The 21,549-nt window shown below is 33.0% G+C and overlaps 1 protein-coding gene across 1 annotated transcript in view; it reads right to left on the reverse strand.

Annotated features, from left to right (window-relative positions):
- Positions 1–21,549, reverse strand: part of LOC123716223 (hemicentin-2-like) — a 75,280-nt gene that overhangs the window by 1,125 nt on the left and 52,606 nt on the right. Inside the window, exons 4-7 of the mRNA XM_045671856.1 lie at positions 20,296–20,376; positions 13,366–13,449; positions 1,236–1,370; positions 87–303 (exon numbers count right to left, since the gene is read on the reverse strand). Of these exons, the coding sequence (XP_045527812.1) occupies positions 87–303; positions 1,236–1,370; positions 13,366–13,449; positions 20,296–20,376 (517 nt within the window). The remainder of the gene's footprint in view (positions 1–86; positions 304–1,235; positions 1,371–13,365; positions 13,450–20,295; positions 20,377–21,549) is intronic.

Here is a 21,549-nt window from a genome sequence, read left to right on the forward strand (position 1 = left end):
CTTAGCACTATGCGTCCGTTATATATCTACTAACTGTAATATATATAATTTTTATACACATAAGAGCGTAATTAAACAATACTCACTGCCTTCCGATACAAAAACGTGTATAGACGCCGGCTCGGTATTACTCGCACTGCAAGTGTAATTTCCTGAATCCTTCAATGTGGCTCCGCGTACTGTAAGTCTGGATTGAGTTCTTGCTCCCGGCTCCGTCTCCACCGTGATTCCTCCTCTCGTCGCGTCATAGTTAATCATGCGGTCATTGTGGTACCAGAATACGTATTGTGGTGGTGTAGGACTCTGTATTATTATAGTACAAATATGGCATTATTATTGATTCAAATTAACGAATTAACGTAGGTTTTTGACATTTAAATTCAGATGAATCTGTTAGCTATCAGTTTATCTTAGTATATAATTTTTATTAAAATGAATTTTTTAAAATTATGTTTATTAGTAGTATTTCTTTGCTTCATTAGATGGCGTTATACAAGTTAATGTTTTGTAGCCGTCTTAAAAAAGGAGGTTGTTATAATAGATTTTGGTTGAACATGCATATAATACAATCTCCAGGCACGTGTGATAAACTTTGTGTGTCCACAACATTCTTGTAAACTAAAACTCATATCGAGATATTTTTTATATTATGTATAATCCAACTAAGATCCAAGTAGCATCAATAAATTTTTAATATATGGAAATCTAGGCATTTCTTGTGGAAGTTTATTTGTTCGTAGTACGTGTACTATACATGTAGTATTGTACAAGTTATTTCATGTATAATTCTAGTAAAAAAATCAGTCTACAACGTGGTATATGGCGGCAGTGCGCCCGCCAAGTCGAGCAAAAAAAGTGGGACGGCTGTACTCCGTTATCTCGAAGCAGTTCAGGCCATATTCGACCCTCCTTTAACTGCGTTGTGGATAAAATTAGAACAATTTATCTCTCAAATAAAACATGGTATACTAAATGAGATTGTTTAGTGCGATTGCCAAGTCGATTTTCATATTAAAAAACATAAAAGGTTTGTAATATTGGTCCGTTAAAGAAGTCGTTTGGTGATTAACTAATTACGTGATTTAAGACAGGTCCCTTATGTAGGGACTGAATAAATTAACCGACTTAGAATTACATAGATCTCACAACTTTTTACGGTACATGCGGTATTTATTATACGTAAATATAAAAATCAACACAACGTGGTTTCCTATAAATAATCTCAATAAATGTACCTTTTCAACAATGCATATGAGGTGTATAACGCTGCCGAGGTCGACGTGATGTTCACCCGATCCCAGGATGAAAGCCTCGGGGACCACTATCTGCAGTCGGACGTAATGCGACACGATGCCGGTACGGGTTGACACCTGGAATTATTAACTTGAGTTTGGGTGTGGCTTCATAATTGGATGATAAATATTTTTGGCAGTCAGGCGAGGTGTTCCATTTAGAGATATCCATTTACGCTTATTTTTGTCGCCGACATAGTCATATATGTTAACAATTATAAAGCCCGTTTATTTCCAATCTTTAAAAATTTTGACAGTTTAGATTTGTTTTTTAAATGATTTCCTAACTTCCTTCAGTACCATTTATCCATCCAATTTTCTAAATACCATCAGATCGGAATGGTCTTCTCCAGCTTTTTCCAATTTTCTCTATCCATGGCTTACTTTCTCTATTCGCTTCCTGCTAACGATTCTATATTTTCTATTAACCTTTATTAGGCCACTCTCTTCTCCATTTTCCCCCTCGTCTTTCCATAGAAGCAATGGAAAGAAGAGTACTAAAAATAAGAAGAATACAAAAGGTATAGCTTAGTAAAGGTAAAGGTCTTTAAAGTACGAGTACATCTTTTATCTGTGCATGTTTTAGGTCATAATATAAGATAGTGTGTAACTTTTGCTTTTCGTATTATGTTATCGCTTTTTACTTTGTGTATCTTAATAGTAGTGTAACTATTATTATTTTTATTGAGTTTTAATTGTATGTGTGGAGTTTGATGGTACACATGGATTTGTAATTAATAAAATATTTTGTAGGCTTATGCTGAAGTTTCATGTTTATTTAGGCCTTGCTTTATCAACTATTTTGGCAACGAGCCTACACCTAAAAAGTGGACTACATTTTAGTGGGTGCGTTACCAACTTTTACCTAAGATAAGGAGTTGTTCGCCTTAAAGGGTTTAATTCAAGAACGACGAATACAATTAGTTTTGGATTGATATCATATTATATCGAGAAAGGCTACATATAGGATAGGTAATATAATGTGTATTACATCAAAAGAAGGAAGGTGTTGGGTGGTATTAAGTTTAAATTAAAATTTCCACGTGATGTACGACTCACTAGGGATATCATTGTGACGTCAGTACAATGAACACAAGGCTTTTTAAACTTCCCTTAGTTATTAATACTACTACTATAAGGCTAATTCAAGGCAAATTGTAACAAACTATCTACAAATAAACTGCGTGATCCATCCAAGCTCGTTAAACATTTAATTAAATTTAACCGCTTGCCTAATTAAATCTAAACACGCAAGATAAGAGTAATAGAAGAGGTTTAATCAGAAATAACGACTTCTTAATTCTTACACAATTCCTTGTCCAAACATTCCACAGAGCAGTGTAATACGCAAACAATCACTTTGCTACGTGACCTGACTGTAAGCGATTATATATGCTGTGGCGTCGACTAGGTAAACGTTTTGCTCTTTTACTTTATGATTTAGTTGAGAACTTTATAACTGTTACATGTTTTAGGAAAATAGTTGAGGCAATCTGCATTACGAGAAAATAGTCTTTTCAAAAAGGAAATTAAGCATTAAGTAATTCAAGCGTCTGAATCACGAGAATTCTCAATGTATTACAAATATGTATAAAATTGTGAATTATAATGGTGAACATTCGTACTTAAATGGCTTTGATACATAAGCCGACGGTTGTAAGTTTGATCACTAGCGAGAAAATGTCTGGGCGTTTTCTTTCTTATATGTAATATTTTAAATAATACCCGTCTGAAGGAATACAAAGCGCTAAAAAGTAAAGTAAAACTATTTCTTATAATATATTGAATTAGTTTCCTGGAGTGGTATCCAGGTCTCCTCTCCAAATAGTCCAGTCTTCTGCGCCCATCAGTATTACCAAGATCGAACCTTATAGATCCATATAAAACAGATCATACGCCATGCGTCATACCAATTATGACAATGCATAATTAATAAATATTTTTTTTATAGAACAGGGGCAAACGGAGAGGAGGCTCATCTGGTGAAAGTAATACCGCCGCTCAAGGACACACATGCCAGAGGGCTCGCGAGTGCGTTGCGGGCCTTTTAAGAATTGAGACGGTCTTTGGACAGCTGGTTCCACATAGTGGTGCGCGGCAAAAGCTGCATTAAAAACGCTCAGTTGTGGAACGGCGGATTTCGAGGTGGTTTTTCGCATACTCAGCAGTAGGTAGTAATCCGAACAACTCCTCTGAACCCTCTCCATGGTAAGTAGGGTAGAAGAGTAACCATAACCCAACGTCAAGGGATCAAGCAGCTCGGAGAGGGATTGGTTGTCGACGATATTTTTTTAAAGATCGTATATAAAAAATAAAACGTGTGTATAAATTATTCAAACTTCCTATAACTACCTAAATATTACAAAAAAAGAACAGCTTATATAATTTCCATGTGTTACAAATCTACGTAACGAATGAATACGAAAAAACATATTGGACATAACAATCGTTTTATCAAGTTACCTAATAGCTTTGTTTTGATAAGTTCGTATCTTTATTTTAGTAAATTAATGATGCTAAGAAACATTAGAATTTCCACCCGTATACCATTTATATTACATCGAATATATATCATTGTTATGTTTTCTTTGTATTATTACTTGGTTAATTGCGTCCCTTGTCATTGACGTATCCGTTTGTTCAAGAGTAGATATTATAAATCGATTACGTAATAATAATTATCTAACGATTCAAAAACAAATATTAAAAAGCGTTTTAATTTAAATTCTTTTAGGTTTTACATAAAAAGTTATAATTATAGTGTTGGTTAAAAGAGGACGTAATGACAAAGATACGAAAGCTTAGCTGGTATGGCCATGTAGAAGAGATGAACGGAAAGCTTACAAGTAGTATACAACCGTGGATGGATAAATCGGGTATACACTTGTATCGGGTATATATACCTACACCCATGCGTCATACTCGTTAACGGGTGCTACTTGTGGTGACTGGTCGGGCTTCGATTCGTGTATGCGGTGATTTTAGTTATTTTGACTATGTATTTGCTACCACGAGAATGTACCTATCATGCTTACTGCTGATAGAGGACAAATCTTTTTTTTTCTTTTATATTTTTTTATTATTATAGTTAATTACTTAAAGAAATGTCACGTGGAGCATGGTGCAATGGTTGCAGCTCCTTACAAACATTTTGTAAAACAACAAACTTGGTGATTAAAAAGAGTGGCGAAGAGTGTTTTGCCAGTTCTTCTCGTTCTATGTCCTTGATTTAAGAACTGGCAGTTAATGTAAAATGAGAAGCATTTAATATATTTATTTTTGACGTTCATAAGTGTACATTGTGTTACCTAAATGAAAAAAAAGATTTTGAATTTGAATGGATTGATGGAGAGTGGTATATCAGGACCGTAGCAAGCTGAGATCCATGGTATCTGCCTACCCCTTTGGGAAACTTTAGCGTGATGATATAAATAGAAAAAATAAGTTTTAATTAGTGAGCATACAAAATTGTACTAAAACCGATACGAATTTGGTATTTGTCCAACAATAATGAAAATTACATTATTTAAATAAAAGCACACACTTTAGGAAATAGTCAAGCTCTTAAATTATATCTTCAATCTTTATAAACTTCTATACGAGAGAAGGCCGACCCCTGATCGATCGCCTCAAAGAATAATAATGAATAAACCAAGTGACAAAGTAACGCAGGTAGTTCAGGAACATCGCATTTATACATATAGTTGCTAAACTCATATTTTATACATGACACAACCCCCAAATATATATCTTGACGATATATTTAGTGCCGACCACACTATAATCTTGTTACTGATGATTTACGACAACTTGGACGTCAAAAGTTTCTCCAGCATAGTTCCATTAAGAATGTTTTGCAAAGACGGCTACCGCTAAGCGATTCTTTGTGCTGACCCTTAGAGATGATTCATGACACGTTATTTGTTGAAGAGTCGCCCTTTCTGTGACCCTTGATAGGGTTGCCAAACTTTAACTTATTTTAAGAAAAAGCGCTTCCCATATTAACCTTGCTGTATCTATTATGCTCTTTCATTAAAGTTCAATATACATCGTTATTAAGCAGCAGTGTTCGCATAGCGGATTGATTTATTATTTATGATATATTCTTGGATATAAATACAACATACAAATAATTTGATGTTCAATTAGGTATGAGGGTGTGGAATTATTTAATTAATTACCATATAAAATTCGCAATATTAGCGAGTCTAACAAATTCAAAAGGGCATTAAAGATACATGTCAAAGTGATTCTAGTAGATTAAAATTGGGACGAGACTCTCGCTCGTATATACATAATGTTTCTCATGTAAATAAAATACAATATTGTAATGAGAAAATAAAGTTCTTTAAACATTATAAATATATTGATATAACTCAGGGAGAATGCCACGCCGTGCACGAATATTTAGGGAAACTTTATTGAAGGCTCTTAGTCATTTGTGTTGAAACATTTTGATTGGCAGCTGATTCTAACGTAATAACTATGGATACTAATGCGTAGGAAAACGTGCATGCAGTCGTCAAGGCATTCCGGATGGAAGGATCTCTCTTTCTATAAAATTAAGCTGATTCATGCCGAAATATTGTTCTGTGGTCGCTTTTTATCGCTTAAAACATTTCCATTGTATAACATATGTAAACCCTACAGGATACCGCAAATATTCTTTTGTTTCAAGTGAGAATTGTGGAGCCCGATAGGAATAATTTTATGTAAATAGCTGAGCCATCTCTGAGCGCTAAAAAATTCAGAGGGCCTCGTTGAACCGCCTTTTGTTTCGTTTCACGTTGTATTTGGAAAATGGAAAATTCAGGAAAACTTAATTCGACTGTCTGGGTTTTAGTGCCCATTGTAGCTTTTTAATTAGAGCCATAGAAACCGTAATGAAAACATACACGCTGAGTGTTTTTAATTGTGACTTATTGTTTATAGAGTGGGTTTTCAACGGTCTGTTACCGTTAAACAAAAAGTCTTGGGTTAAATAATACCGAGAGAAAGAAAAATTAAAATATAATTTGTTAATGAATTTTCAAAAATAATAAATTACAACGTAGATAACAAAATCTATATTAATTCAACTATTCCGCGTATCTTCAAAGCTTAAAATGCTACATAAATAACACGGAAACTTCATACAAAATTTAAGCCGACATAAATAAGTGTACAATGAAAACATTAAGAAAGCAAGGCGTGTAACTTGCAACCTCAAACTAAATGAGAAGACTGTTTGAAGTTGCATTAATGCGGTGCAATTTACTTTAAAAGTGAGTAAACAAGTCAACTCCAAGTGTTCTCGGATTCAGATCACGCTAATGGAAGTGCTAAAATAAATAAAACACTACACTCGCCAAATGGGTTTAATAGGGATGCGACGTTGGCGCAAAATCTATTTATCTTGTATTTTTTAACATTGTTAAAAGTAAAGGAAATGTTATTTAGACGGAATTATTTTTACACTTATAGTTGATAGTTGTTAGGTTTTCAAACTTTACTGTATTGGAAATAAATATGTCTACGAGTTTAAATCAGTCGATAACTAATCGGACATTTCCGTATCTGCGCCGATAGTTTTTTGATATCTCCCGCTTTATGCTCTTGCTTCCAGCGCTGGTGGAGATTGCAATACTATGGTTTTTGTATTTATGTCTCTCAATATCTGTAGCAAAGTTTCCAGTACTACAATCTCGATATAGCGGGTTTTTTTTCAAGCAACTATTGATATTAATACTAGCGATTTGTAATAACGACGTTGGCAGGTCATTTGTAATTTTACAGGCCTTATTCTGTCGAGCCGTTAAGTATATATTGGTAGTTATAATTTTAAAAAACCATTTAGAAACAGATATTAATCTAAGCAACGGCAAAAAAGCCTTGACCTAACAGTTTTGTATATTTTCCTTCATATATTGCGGTGCCTTGATAGGATTAGCCTCCTCTACCTGACACATGTCACTGATAATTTTACGTATTTGTTTTCCTGACGATTTTTCAAGTTTTACTTGTACATATACATTTCTGCATAGCCGAAGCACACTTCTCAAATAAAAGTCATTTATTATTTATTTACTTTAAATTTTCATAACCATTCTAAATATAACAAAGTAGGGGAAATAATAAATAGACATTAAAAGTTGATTACTGCTAAGATCAGTTTCTTCCAGACAAAACACTACTTCTAAAAAAAATCTTCCTATAATATGGACTAAAGCCCAATTTCAAAATAGAACGTGTGAAATGTATTCCCACGTTGAAAACAAAACATTTGATATCTGATAAAATAAGAATACGTAATCCTAACCCAATACGGCTAAACGTAAAACGAAATAGCCTTTCAAAGCGCAAAATATGCTTGTAATACAAGAAACCTTTTTTTGTTTTTATCACTACGATATCAACGCTAACCGACGAAAATATTCATAATAATGAAAATTCTATTCAAATATTATCGTAAACACAAATATTTCTGAAGAAACAGCGCATAAGTAAATATCGTGCTCTTTAACAAACTCTTGGAATAAAATTTGCCGGATCAAATCAATGTAATTCGAAGCTGCGTTTTACAAATATAATTTTATTTGCCTGCTTTTGGAATGTAAAGGGAATTTGTGGTGTGTTTACATTTATAAGTACATAAATAAAATAATAAATCTCGCTGTATACATGATTAATAATATATGATTATTGATTCATATTAACGTAAATGATGACGGACGAATCATCTTGTTTTTGCGCTTTTTGGACTAAAACTTCCACCTGACCTAATTACCACCTGTTAATGGCTCTAAAAGGTTTTCCTCTACGTACGGTAAACGTTTAAAAATAAATTAGTAAATATAAGAAGCATTTTCTTTGTCAATTCATTGTCAATTTTAACATCGAATTCGAACCCATGTCCCTTATAACGCAATCTACAAATATATGGTAAAAAATTAAACTTTTGCCAGAAAGGTTTCTGCATTTGCTTAACTAATTTACAAAAAATATATTGTCTTTTGTACAAAGGACGACTTTTTACGACTTGCAGGACACTTATCCTTAAAGATAGAGATCCAAAATACAAAATATGTTTAAAATAAAGCTTGAAGCTCTGTATTACTTTGGTAAAACATTTTTTTTTGGATATAGATACGGAAATAAAATAATGAGAAACGAAAACCATATCATCATGGCGTCGGTTAAAAAATATAGCATTAATTTAAATCATAACAAAGCGCTCAGCATATATTAATCGTTAGTCAAGTGTTGAACATTAAAATGTATCAAGTTGACACGTCATGTTGAATAATTTAGACTTATGAATATTGTATTATGCCCGAGAACACTTTGCAACATGGCTAGTTCTTTAAACGCAAAAGGTTTAACTTGTATACTGTAAGTTAAAAATGTCAATTTTTAAGCTGTAATATCTTTTCTTTATATATGGCAGCTACAGTATTTTTATGGATACTAGTATGACTGCGTGTATAAACTATTATGAAAAAAAATCCTTAACAACAAACTATTTATTTTATTTTATTACGCTATCATACATTTGTATCAATGGTTACCAATTTATAACCAATTGTTCTATGCTTTCCTAAATGCACCTTTAATCTCTAATATAATCTTTAATACCTACTGTAGACATAAAACAATGATTGTACAATGTGTTAAAAATAGTTTAATCTAATAATTGATCTTAAATGTAATATTCAATTATAGTTCAATTTCAAGGAATTGTTCCAGAAATGAAAAGTTTAATTGATGTTAATTGGTTATGTATGTATAACAAAATGCCAAACTTAGTAATTATACTAGTCATATAAAAGCAGTGTTGGCCTAGTAGCTTTAGCGTGGAACTCTCATGGCTGAGGTCGTGCACCAATGGACATTCTTTCTATGTGCGCATTTAACATTCGCTCGAACGGTGAAGGAAAACATCGTGAGGAAACCAGCTTTCCTTAGACACGACAAGTCGACGGCGTGTGTCAGGGACGAATAGCTGATCACCTACTTGCTTATTACATTGGCAAATGATCATGAAACAGATACAGAAATCAGGCCCAGACCCTAGTGAGGTTGTAGTACTGATTTATCTACATAAAAATATTAACTCTTTTGATTTGGTTTTGATAGTATGTAAATTTTAACAAATGAGAACCAACAAGAGCTGAAACTCATTACTGTAGCGACACTGTAAGTTGATTAGTGTGTCATTAAATTTGTAGAATCACCCTTCATGTTGGCTGTTAAACAATAGAAATGGATTCAATAATGATAATGCTATTCTTCTTTGTAAAACTAAGCTATGTTAGAGTAGTCCTAAGCTAGACTACGTACCAAAGCCAGGCTAGGCTTTCTAATAAGAAAAAGTAGTCGACATGGTCAAATCGGCTTATACTGTGAACGAATTCGGGCGAGTCAATTATCGGAAATAGATGGAAACTCGGTGAAAAAAGGAAAAATGTGCCTGTAAACGTCACTTTCTGCTATTGCTTCTTTGTAAATGAAGTAGTTCTAATTGTAGACTTTTTCATAGGGTGAACAGGCAGGAGGCTCACCTGATGTTTATTTATTTATTTACATATAACAAATACATTTCTATAAAAAAAACTTCTTTGTGACCTTATTTTTCGAAAAATTATATATACTATATGCTTTACAGAAATTGGTTAAATAAAGTTAAATTAGATAAAGTTTAACAAAAGGCTTTTATTATCATAGACATGAAAAAAATTAATACCATAATCACATCCACGTGGTGGTGTGTTGAAAAATACAATTAAAAACTGAGGTTAACTTTAAATAACTTAGAAAAAGACACATAATTATTTACTTTTTTTAGAAATTCACTGGATTTACAATTAATAGAAAAACGGTCTTGTCTAGTGATGGGAGTAAGTCCGCTACTCTGCTGGAGCTACTCTTCGAATCAATCGTGGTAGGGACACGGAAAAGATGGCGCGTAACGGAAAAATGTGACGGATTTTTTTTTCAACGCCGATAAAGAAGTTTAACTTCAATAAAAAGTAAAAATTTAAATCAAGGTATATTAAAAAAATAAGATACAATGCAAAACATGACAGTAGAACGTTAGCTAATTAGATATGAAATATCAGGAGGACAAACATACTAGTACTAGTAGATATAATAATAAATGATAGCGTACTGCCGGTCTTTTAAGAATTGGTACGTTCTTTTCTTCAAAGAACAATTGACGAATATCAAAAATCTAGGAGTTTTAATTAAGGGTCCAGTTTTGCGTTTCCTCTGAAAAGGTTTTTTACTCCTATTTTTTCGATTAGAATTTTTTTTATTAAACATATTGCAACGATTTTCAGCTGTTCCAGGTCAATCTCGCAACTTTCACGTACTGTTGACGCAATCATAGATTGCATGCTGTGCAAACAGAAAATTCGCGGCAAATAGACGAAAATTTTAACAGTACACCAAAAAGTTTCTACAACAAAATGATTTTAGGTATTTTAAAAATAATAATTTATTTCGGGATAGGTGATCATAAAAGTATCTGCCTCAAAGGGAATTGAGAACCAAGCTCAAAACTTAATCTGCTTAACCTTATTAACACAAAAAAAACCAGCATCCTTATGTTCGGTTTAATACCGTATTAGAGACATGTCGTGCTTATTATAACTAATTATGTTTTCTCTTGATTTTGTTATACATATTTGATTATATTTTAATGTAATTGCTAAGCCGGAAGTTGGTTACACTCTTCTTCGAAATTCCTATTTTTATTCATCTTCATGCTTGCCCGCTCTACGCCCTTGACTTGCTATCTGGTAGTAAATGTACATTCAAAATCAATTTAACATCTTTTCTATTGACGTTCATAAGTACTTGGTAACATATATGAATAAAGTTAGTTTGACTCAAATAGATCACTGAGCCTTGGCCTGGCCCTATCCGTTATAAGTTCTTATACTATATATAAAGAATACATAAATAAACATTCCAAAATTATAATGCCTCTTTTCGTTTAGGTTTTAAGAACGATTTTCACTTCGAACAATCTTTTGCAAAGATATTTTCGTTTGAAATATCGAAAAGGCTTACCTTTTGTAAACATCCTAATACGTCCATAATATATTTAATGTACGAAATATCGGAATTCTCGCTTCAACCCTTTGTTGCGAAAATACTATGTAATATAAAATTCCTTTTAAAAGTCTTTTTATAAGAAATATTATTCCGTCATCAGTTTATCAATCCTGAGTGACTGAACGTGAAAATTGTTATAATTTGCTTATGGGCTTCTGTCGATCTTTTTAATAGACCAGTAGATGAGCCCTGTCGATCGGATTGGTATACAGCCGTAATTCAAACGCATGACCTGTGTTAAGAGCACGCTCAAGCCATTAGGTTCTAGACCAACATTAAAAAAACTCAGAATCTAATCAAGAATCATCCACGAACTTCTTTATGAACATATAACTTACAAACAGAAAAATAATTTGTACAGATGTCTTCGGCTGAACTACTATAGTTTAATAATCGGGTCAAGTCTAATCACCCAAGCTCCGTAAGTAATTCAAGTCTTATTAACGTCGCCTACGTGGCCGTCCCAGGCAAACCTGGCGCCGTACAGTTGCAGATGAGGCAAAGGCAGCAGGAAAGACTTTGAGAGGTGAAATACGAGGCTCAAGACCGAACAAGATCGAGACTCACTGTAAACTCCCTCTACCCCATTGAGGGGTTATAGGAAATAAAGTGAAATAAGTTAAAACGTCGGTTTTTGTGATTAAGATGTTCTTATCATATACGTCCGTAGGATGTCTTAAATGCTCACAGAACATGGTCTCACGATTGTGTATCGCACGCATTAGCCAACACTGCTCTATGTATAGATGCAATTAATTAAGCAAGAAACAACGTCGGACGGTATCAAGATTAGTATCAGTGATAACCCATAATTTGATTTAAGACATTACTCGCCTTGGATATTGAGTGTTAGTTACAGTAATTTATGATGCAGTAATTTAGACGTGGCCTGATACGATAATTCTTGTTATTGAGAAGTTTATGATGACGTAGTATGAATTACCGTCTCGTTAATTAAACTCTAATGGTTATTACAAATCACATAAAACTGTTAAATAAAAATCTTTATTAAAGACAATACATGTAAGAGGTATTTTAGTATTTTTAAACACATTTCAATATTTTTTTAATTCAATTCTAATTTAATAAAATATGAACTTGTTGATAAGCAACTTAACGCATGTGCCAGTTACTCATGTGGTTGATTTTGTTGTTAACGAATTTACGTCCAACATCCGCCCGAGTTCGAGTCGAGTATAAGCATGCACACGAGCATTCTTCGATTAATTTGGACAGTTTATGTGAAATCAGTGTAGTGAATTATAGTGAATCAAGTAATTAATGGAGTGTTTATTTTGCTACCTTTGATGTAGCTCCATTATGTTATACTATTTTGTACTGTACAGTTCCTGGGTCCGGGGTATTTTAAATAATTTTTTTTTTTACTCTACACTAACCACTCGCGTATAACAATAGAACATGAGCGAAATAACGAAATGCTAACTGCTATGTAGCGAATGAATGCTACTTAACAGTCAAAGAGAGTGCCTACGTCTGGCTATACTCTCGGGGCGTAACTCCGACGATTTAGGAAATCATCACGCTTATAAAACTAAGAAAGCCTGAGTGAGCAAAATGTACAGCCATGGCTCGTACATATACTAATGAAAATCTTTTTATAGAATAATTAAATAAGTTTGTTATTGAAGAGCTGGGAACCCTGACACAAGTACGTTTCACTTAAAACGGTTTCTAAATCCTACACATTGTAATGCATTGTTATAATGAATAATTGCATTTTAAATTTTATTAAATCAAAATAATACAATAGAATTATTATATTTCAAATATCTTAAAGGCCGAGTTTCCTTACCCCATACTTCATCTCAGTAAGATGCAGGCAAAAGCCTGTACCTATGCCTCAACTAAAGGACTTTAAAACTATAACCACCATAATTGCGCTCCTAGCACTATCCAGATTCAGATTTACAGTCAGTCTTTTAGGGATTTTGATAATATTAAAAAGCCATACCTGACATTCATAAGTGCCATTGTCTCGTTTCTGTACAAACTTGATTTGAAGAGTCCAGTCCTCAGAACCCTCTCCGTGAAGAACCTGCAATTTTATTAACAGTATATTAAAATTTATATACCGTAGTCTTCAACACCAATTCTGACACCGTTGGTGAGTTTTTTTCGATGGTGAGTTTCGGAGTTAGACATCGAAATGTTATACAAAAACTTCGGGATATGTAACTCTATGGGCACTGGTGAGTTGTAGATCGATTTTTATTTTTTTACTAGCTGCCCCCGCGAACTTCGTTTCTCCTTAATGTGGTTTTAGTTAGCCTTAATACCGTGACACCAAAGAATAATTTCTGTATTATCGTCAATATACTTTGAATTTGATTTACACGTCGGTCTAAGTAACACGTGGTTGGCTATGATAACACCAAAGATTAAAAACTAGAAATAATTGAATTTCACGGTAATTCGTTTACTACAAAATAAATTTAATTTATACTTTAGCCTCAATAACACCTGGTAATCATGATATTGAATTGTAGCTTATATGACACGTTTGTCGGTTTACGAGTTTCGAGTTAACAGATAATTGTGACTGTCAATTAATTGTAGACAAATTATTTGCAATAAAATAAAATTGCGACTATAATTAAAGATCTAAGCTATCCTGTCTCTTAAGTTGGACCAGACTGATCACGGTGTGCCAATTTAATTTAATATCGGTTAAGTAGTATAGAAGTCCATTGTGGAAAAACATCGTGACAGGAGATTTATATATATTAAGATATATAAATATACATGGTAAAAACACAACAGTCTTTGGTTAAATCTAGAATGGCAATAAAGTATCGATGTAAACTTTAATTAATTGAGTCTCTGTGGAATATTGAAATAGACTTTACAATAAGGAAATTGCAGTTTCATAAAGCTTTATTAAAAACCACTATTTATGAAGAAAACTTCGAGCTGTTATTATAATTAATGCTAAAAGTTATACAGTTAATGTAGTTTATGAAGCATACATATTTCGAATGATGTTTTTGTAATATTTGTTCACTTAGTTGGCGAGAGCTAATGCTTTTGATATTTCAGATTTTTTACATCGTTATCATAGCAAAAACCATAATTAGATAGAAGTAGATAATTGTGTAATATAGGTGAAAAATTTACTACAGTCCATTGGAAATAAATGTTTTTTTATCGAAAGAACAAAATCCACGAACATAACACCCATATTTAATACATATCTACGATTGAATAAAACATTTTTATATTTTGTGAACATCACAAATAATCAAATAGTTAACGGAATAATATGCGGTCTTACTATAAGTGAAAAAACTAACAGTATTTCATGGGCGAATCTAAACATAACCACGAACAAACAGTCATCATATAGTATTCGTGATTACTACATCAATTTATAAAAAAAATATATTAAGCTGAAAATTCTCATGCACAGGTATTCCTGCTCCTATTAAAACGAACCAGTGTCCAACTTGTAATTGTTTAATTATTAATTGTTTTAGAGACTGGACGGTATGAATTTGATTCCGTGGAAGATAGGCCGGGTGCTGGTACGGGATGCAACTTGTTCAGATACACTGGCCCATTCCCAACAACAGAGCTGGTGAGGCTTGTGATGTGGCTGAAAAAGCTAAAGCCTGCAAATACAGGGCTCCGAATATGATTTTGTCCCATTCGGTGTCGAGACCCTTGGTCCGTGGGGTCCTAACGCTATAAGGCTTTTAATTGAATATCAAAAGGGTTCGTTGACATCACGGGATACCGAAGACCTGGCAGCTACCTCGGACAAAGAATTAGTCTACTTATTGATAGGGGAAACGTTGTCAGTATCTTCGGAACCTTGCATAAAGGGACTCTTTTTAATAATATATGTTAGTTATTTTATTTTATGGTTGCTTATTGTTTTTATACCTATATCATGAATAAAATATATTTAATTAATTATTTTAATTGATTGAAAAAAAATTGTCTCCTGTTCTACATTTGAAAATATATTACATTTAATAATGGACAAATTTGGAAATGTTAATACATTATTATAGAGGTATTATTTTAAGGTTTGGTTATTCGCGTGACAGTAATTTGTTTTGTATACAGTTATAATATTGTATTGGAGGCAATTTAATGATAGAGTAATCGTCCATCAAAATAATATTAAATTAAAACTATTGAATAATAAAGAAAGAGGGTCTTTTAGTTGTCATTTATTTTTGGTAATACAATTTCCACGTTGAGTTTTAGGTCATGGTTGAAGATCTAAATACTTAAAAGATCTTAGCGCCACCGATTATTTATTTATTATTTAATAGTAACAAACAATACATATTATGCTAATAATAGTCGAAATAATCTTACAATTTAAACACGGCTTTGATACTTGTAATTGTACTAGACCGCAAAGTTTTGAGAGCTTGAGGATGTTGGCAGATCAGGTAAGTTGAAAATTGTTAATGACAACTAACTTAAGAGGTTTCGGAGAATCCTATCAATACTTTACGAGCTCTCAAAGCTAATTGAAAGTTCATTGTTTGATGGCAATCAGTGTTAGTGTTGAAACTTTAAAAATATAGTTATTTTTAGTATTACTTAGACGCATTAGTTTTACTCGGCGTCTAAACAAAATATATATTTTTTATACAACAGGGGGCAAACACGGCTTCTGCCCGGTATCACTTAACATGAAGTGAGCCTCCGGGCTGGCTAACCCATGCACACTCACATTGGTCGCAAGTACGCTGCCGACCTTTTACGGAAATTGGTTTGGAAATTCTTCTGGACAGCTAGTTGTAGAACTTCGTATTCTGCCTTGCTGGTCTTTACGGACTGTTATTGATTGATATTGAAGCACCATTTGCGCAAATTTTTGAAAGATAAATCAATTTTATATAAAAAACACGTACACACTAAAGAAACAAAGTAAATACTCTTTAACTTTTCCTTGATTCTTATTCCGAGAAGAATTCCACATAAAATAAAAACTGTCAGTTTCTTTCTTTCATACAAACGGCAACATAAGGAAAATGGAACGAGAAAGCCTTGGGGAAAGTCAAGTGTAAAGCGTTATTTTTAATATTATCTTGGAAACAACGACTTATTGGTTATCACACATGACCTCCATTCTGGAGAAGCCAACATCGGGCTAGTGTGCAGGTCAAAACCTTAGAAGGATACCAATGATACCGACAAATGTGTGTCCCATACTCCGTAACCGTATTTCACAGGTATTGAAATTATAGTCCTTAGACGTAGATTTAAAGGCCGGCAACACACCCGCGATTCCTCTGGCATTGATAGGATCCATTGGCAGCAGTATCACTTATCACCAGAAAGAGCCTCTTGCCTGGATCTTTTGGTGCCTTTATTAAAAAAAAATTAGTTACTTAATAATTTAAATAAATCTGCTACAAAACTTAATGCCCGATTAGTTAACTGCGAATTAAATCAAGTATAGTATCATCTAATTGGGATTTACGGTTAACCTAATTAAAAATTAAATAGCTTTAACAGTTAACATTTAACAACTCCTACAGAAACACTGTAAATGATTTGCTTAATATTTTGTCTAAATAATACAAGTTTCACACGTTTTTATTTATATAAAATCACCTTTAGTAAAAATGTCACTTCCAATTTCATATTAAATAAGTTACCGCGTCAAATTTGTTACCGGCAAAATGATGAATGTGAGTAATAAAATGAGTGAGCGAAAGTTTTAGCTATGAAATTTTACATTGGATATCCGACACGGCATCCACTAATATTCCGTTTCAATCTCCCTATTGGAACTATCGATAAAGGTGTTACGAGTATCGTTGTTTATGAGTACTAAATGGAGTGAAGAATTAGCAGGATTAGCAATGTGGCTATTTCGATTCACGGATTACACTAATAGAAAATCCTTTGCGCATCTAACACTTACTGGAACGGTTAAGGAAAATATCGTAAATATCAGGCATTCGATTGCCAAGTAAAAAACAGATTTTACGAATGGTTGTCTAGCGGTTTCCTAATCGACAGATTAGTACGAATTTTATGAGTTAATAAATTTACGTTTTTAAACGTAATTCTGACTGAGGCATAGTTACGGTTTTCTGTAAACAAATTAAATTATTATATAACATTCCATCGTGTTGTTTTGTTTTGCAAAAGCATCACGTGTGATGTAAATAAAATATATACGATAAAAGTCCAACTCGTTATCTTTATATATATTATTCTACTGTAGGTAGGTCTATGTCACTGAACTCCCCTATTGATTTGCAGCCTCTATGACAGATGGCGCCACAGTCGGTATCTAGGCTATTTATATATACATCAAATAAGCAGCTGGTATATATATGAATCTTCTGTGCGTGTCCGTAATTAAACTCTTTAACGTCTGGACAAATTTTGTTATTAATTTTGCCGAGAATGATTTACATTATTAGATTTTTGTTGTATATAAGACGTGTATACAACGTCTGTCGGGTCCGCTAGAATAATATTCAATCACGGCTTTTGTTATTAAAAAAAGCTTTTGGAACAAAAATACTTCATAAAAAATCACACATCAATTTCATTCACTTAAACAGTCTTCTTACATCAAACAATGTGTTATTGTAGCATTAAACCATTTTAAAATTCCTTTACTATTAAAAAAAGTATAATAAATCTTTATACTTAACTAAAGATAAATAATAAATTAATGGCACTACAACCTTTTTAGATCTGGGCCTCAGATTTCTGTGTCTGTTTCATGATGATTTGTTAATCTATAAGGCAAGTGTAGGTGATCAGCGTTCTGCACCTGACGCAAGCCGTCGACTTTTTGGGTCTAAGGCAAGCCGGTTTCCTCACGATGTTTTCCTTCACCGTTCGAGCGAATGTTAAAATGCGCACATATAAAATCCATTGGTGCACAGCCGGGTTCGAACCTACGACCTCAGTATTTACTGTGCACAGTTTGTGTTTCCACCACATCAACTTCCTTTATATTAAGAACACTTATACAATAAATAAAAAAAAAATAATAAAAAAATGCTCTATTGAGCAGTGTTGGCCCAGTGGCTTCAGCGTGTTTATTAACAAGCTAATTAAGATTATTGCGTCCTTGAATGTGTGTATCATTTGGGAGGCTAATTAGCAAATAAAAAGTTATAATGGGCTATTCTTAGCTACCACGGAAATTTACATATGAAAATATCGAGGAAGTTTTCAGGGCGCTCCACTTAGCTAGTGGGACCTCATGCATATTCACTAAGCCGCTAATCTGGATCAAGAATAATACTTTCAGCAGAATTCCGCTTTATTCTGCAACTGCAATGGCTGGAGATTTGTTTTAATTTGACTAACTATACTATAGCTTAATGTTATAAAATCCTTTTCAGTGCTGTGTGTAGCAAAGGGTCTGTTTAGCGCGTTTGGCAAGTTTTTCATATTTGGAACGTCAGCTAAATTATTAAAATTTAATTAAAGATCGTATTATTTTTAAGTTACGAATATACATAGCTATTTTATTTATTACATTTTGTATATTATTTTTGCAAAAAAGAACGACCTTAACGACCTTGCGAGTGACGGTATATTTGACTGCAGCATCTTAGTATAAGCACAAATAAAAAATAATTAAATAACATAACAAACTAAACCTATTGTTGGTTTCATCATCAACCTCGCTGAATTGATATCATTATCTTATTATATCACAAGCTTTGCTTATTACATTTTTACGAAATATTTAATTTTTACCTACATCTACCTTTCATAAATTATTATGTATAATGTATGTGAAACAAAACACTCAACTAAAGATATAGCCAAAGATAGAATACATAATATACACAAAAAGATTCAAACATTTACTAAACTTAGAAAGGTACATTAAAAAAAGTTAAATACATGTAACTAATACCTAATTCGGTTATGTGATGGTGTGAAAGTGAGATGCGTTCATGATGCAAAAATATTGTATTTTTGATTTCTATATTTTTGTTCTCAGAATCTTATTAGTGATAAAACAACTCATACATACATATATTCATTTTCATTGTGTTCTGTGTAAATTACTATTATTTGATTCCATGATTTCCACCTTTAATATTACGTCATCTTTCTTAAACTTTATTTGGTAAAATAAGTTTATTTTATTGTTTATTTTAGCCTAAATTTATACTTCAAAATAAAAACGTGGATAGTTTTCGAATTTCCTTAATTCGATTTTGATAGCTACACACAATTTTTCGATGGTTTTTAAATCGAATACAGCACACACGTTGATTTTTTTTAATTTATTCGCATTCGCAACATTTAGTTCTGTATGCCTAGTACTCCGACTAACTTAGTTTCAAGAACTTGAGATAAGACAGGCTTAACGGGTTTAAAGATATACATTTTAATAAGGACCTTACACATTAAAATATCAGTCATATATATATGTCTATACCAATCTTGTCCATCTCACAGCTCATCATTTTTATCTCCGTCATTAAGTTGTGGAATAGGCTGCCCGACTCCATACGACGGGCTACCTCCCTCATATCCTTTAAAAATCTTCTACATAAACATTTCTTAACCATATCCTATCCTTGTCAATCGTGACTTTAGTATTTCTTATTCTTCTGTACTGCATTGCACTTCATGAAACCGCGAGTTTCGTTTTTTAGTTAAAGTTACTTAAAAAAATGGATTGTTTTTGATTAAGGTTGGTGTTTATACATTTTGTTCAAAGATTCGTTTATGGACAACTTGCATTTTGCCCACCATATATTTTTTTATTAGTACACAGCCTGGAAGACATCGCTTGTTAGCGATAAGGCCGCCCGTTGGATCCCTTATAATTCTTATGTCATTTGTTTTTCTATAAATGTAAATGTAAATTCATAAATAATATAAAATATCAGTTACCTTAATATGTGTGTCTCACTAATCTTACCTGAAACCGTTCATCATTGGTGTAGGTGAACTTCCCGGAGCTCAAGATATGCCAGTCGCGTTTTCTAATCCAGGACACTTGCTGCAAAGGAAATAGACCATTAATATATTGTCATCTCACTCAGCACTCCGCTTGTAAAATGAAAAACTGTATTCGTATTCGTGAAATTCGTAGGTTTATTTGATTAAAAAAGGAATTGATTATGGCTTCAGGTATGTTTTTTATTTTAGTGTTAGCTTGGATAAGTCTTCGCGCGTTGATCCGTCCAATGCACCAATAGTTTTATTATAATTGAGACTTCCTTGTTAGGAAGCGGGACCATCGCAAGGTCACTAATTAAGTTTAAAAAATAATAATAATATTAATCTGAAGTCTATCTGCAAAAGGTTGAAGGGCTTTGATATCGGCTGGTAATTCAAGTATTATGGTGTATCGTGTATTAGATGCGTATTTGTAGAGAGATTATAGATAATATGCATATTATGGAGCTCTAATTTTTTTTAAATAGTGATACTATTTTATCTAAAATCTTTAATGACGCAAATATTAGTGAATTATATTAAGTACCTAAACAATTTTCTTTATACAAAATTAGGAATATAAAATTTATTAAAATATATCAGACATGCTACTGCTTGACACAAGATTACCACCATTAATCTATGTTTTACACGTTTCACACACACAACTCTTAAATTTGGCTACTAACGCAACGATCAGACAATTAATCAGACAAGAAATTAAAATACATTATAAGAGGTATACATCTAGAATCTACATCACTAAAACCTTCAACAGGAGCAGTGTTGGTCTAGTGACTTCAGCGTGCAACTTTCCTTCCTCAGGTTGAAGTTTCGGTCCCCGGCTGTGCACCAATGGATTGGATCATTCTGTGTGCGCATTTAACATTACCTTGAACGGTGAAGGTAAACATCGTGAGGAAACCGGCTTGCCTTAGACCCAAAAAGTCGACGGCATGCGTCAGGCACAGAAGGCTTATCACCTACTTGCCTATTCGATTATCAAAATGATCATGAAACAGATATAGAAATCTGAGGTTCAGACCTAAAACGGTTGAAGGCCATTGATTGAACATGTTTCAATATCATATAATATAAAATTAATTAGGAAGTTTTTTAATAAACTTTTTACGCAACGTCTACAATGCATAACAATATTGCGCAGAATCCGTTACCACAAAACACTGAAAATCCGAAACAAACTACAAATATTTACACGAACCTTAATGAAGAA

Source organism: Pieris brassicae, chromosome 11, assembly GCF_905147105.1.
Source record: "Pieris brassicae chromosome 11, ilPieBrab1.1, whole genome shotgun sequence".
Taxonomy (NCBI): Eukaryota; Metazoa; Arthropoda; class Insecta; order Lepidoptera; family Pieridae; genus Pieris; species Pieris brassicae.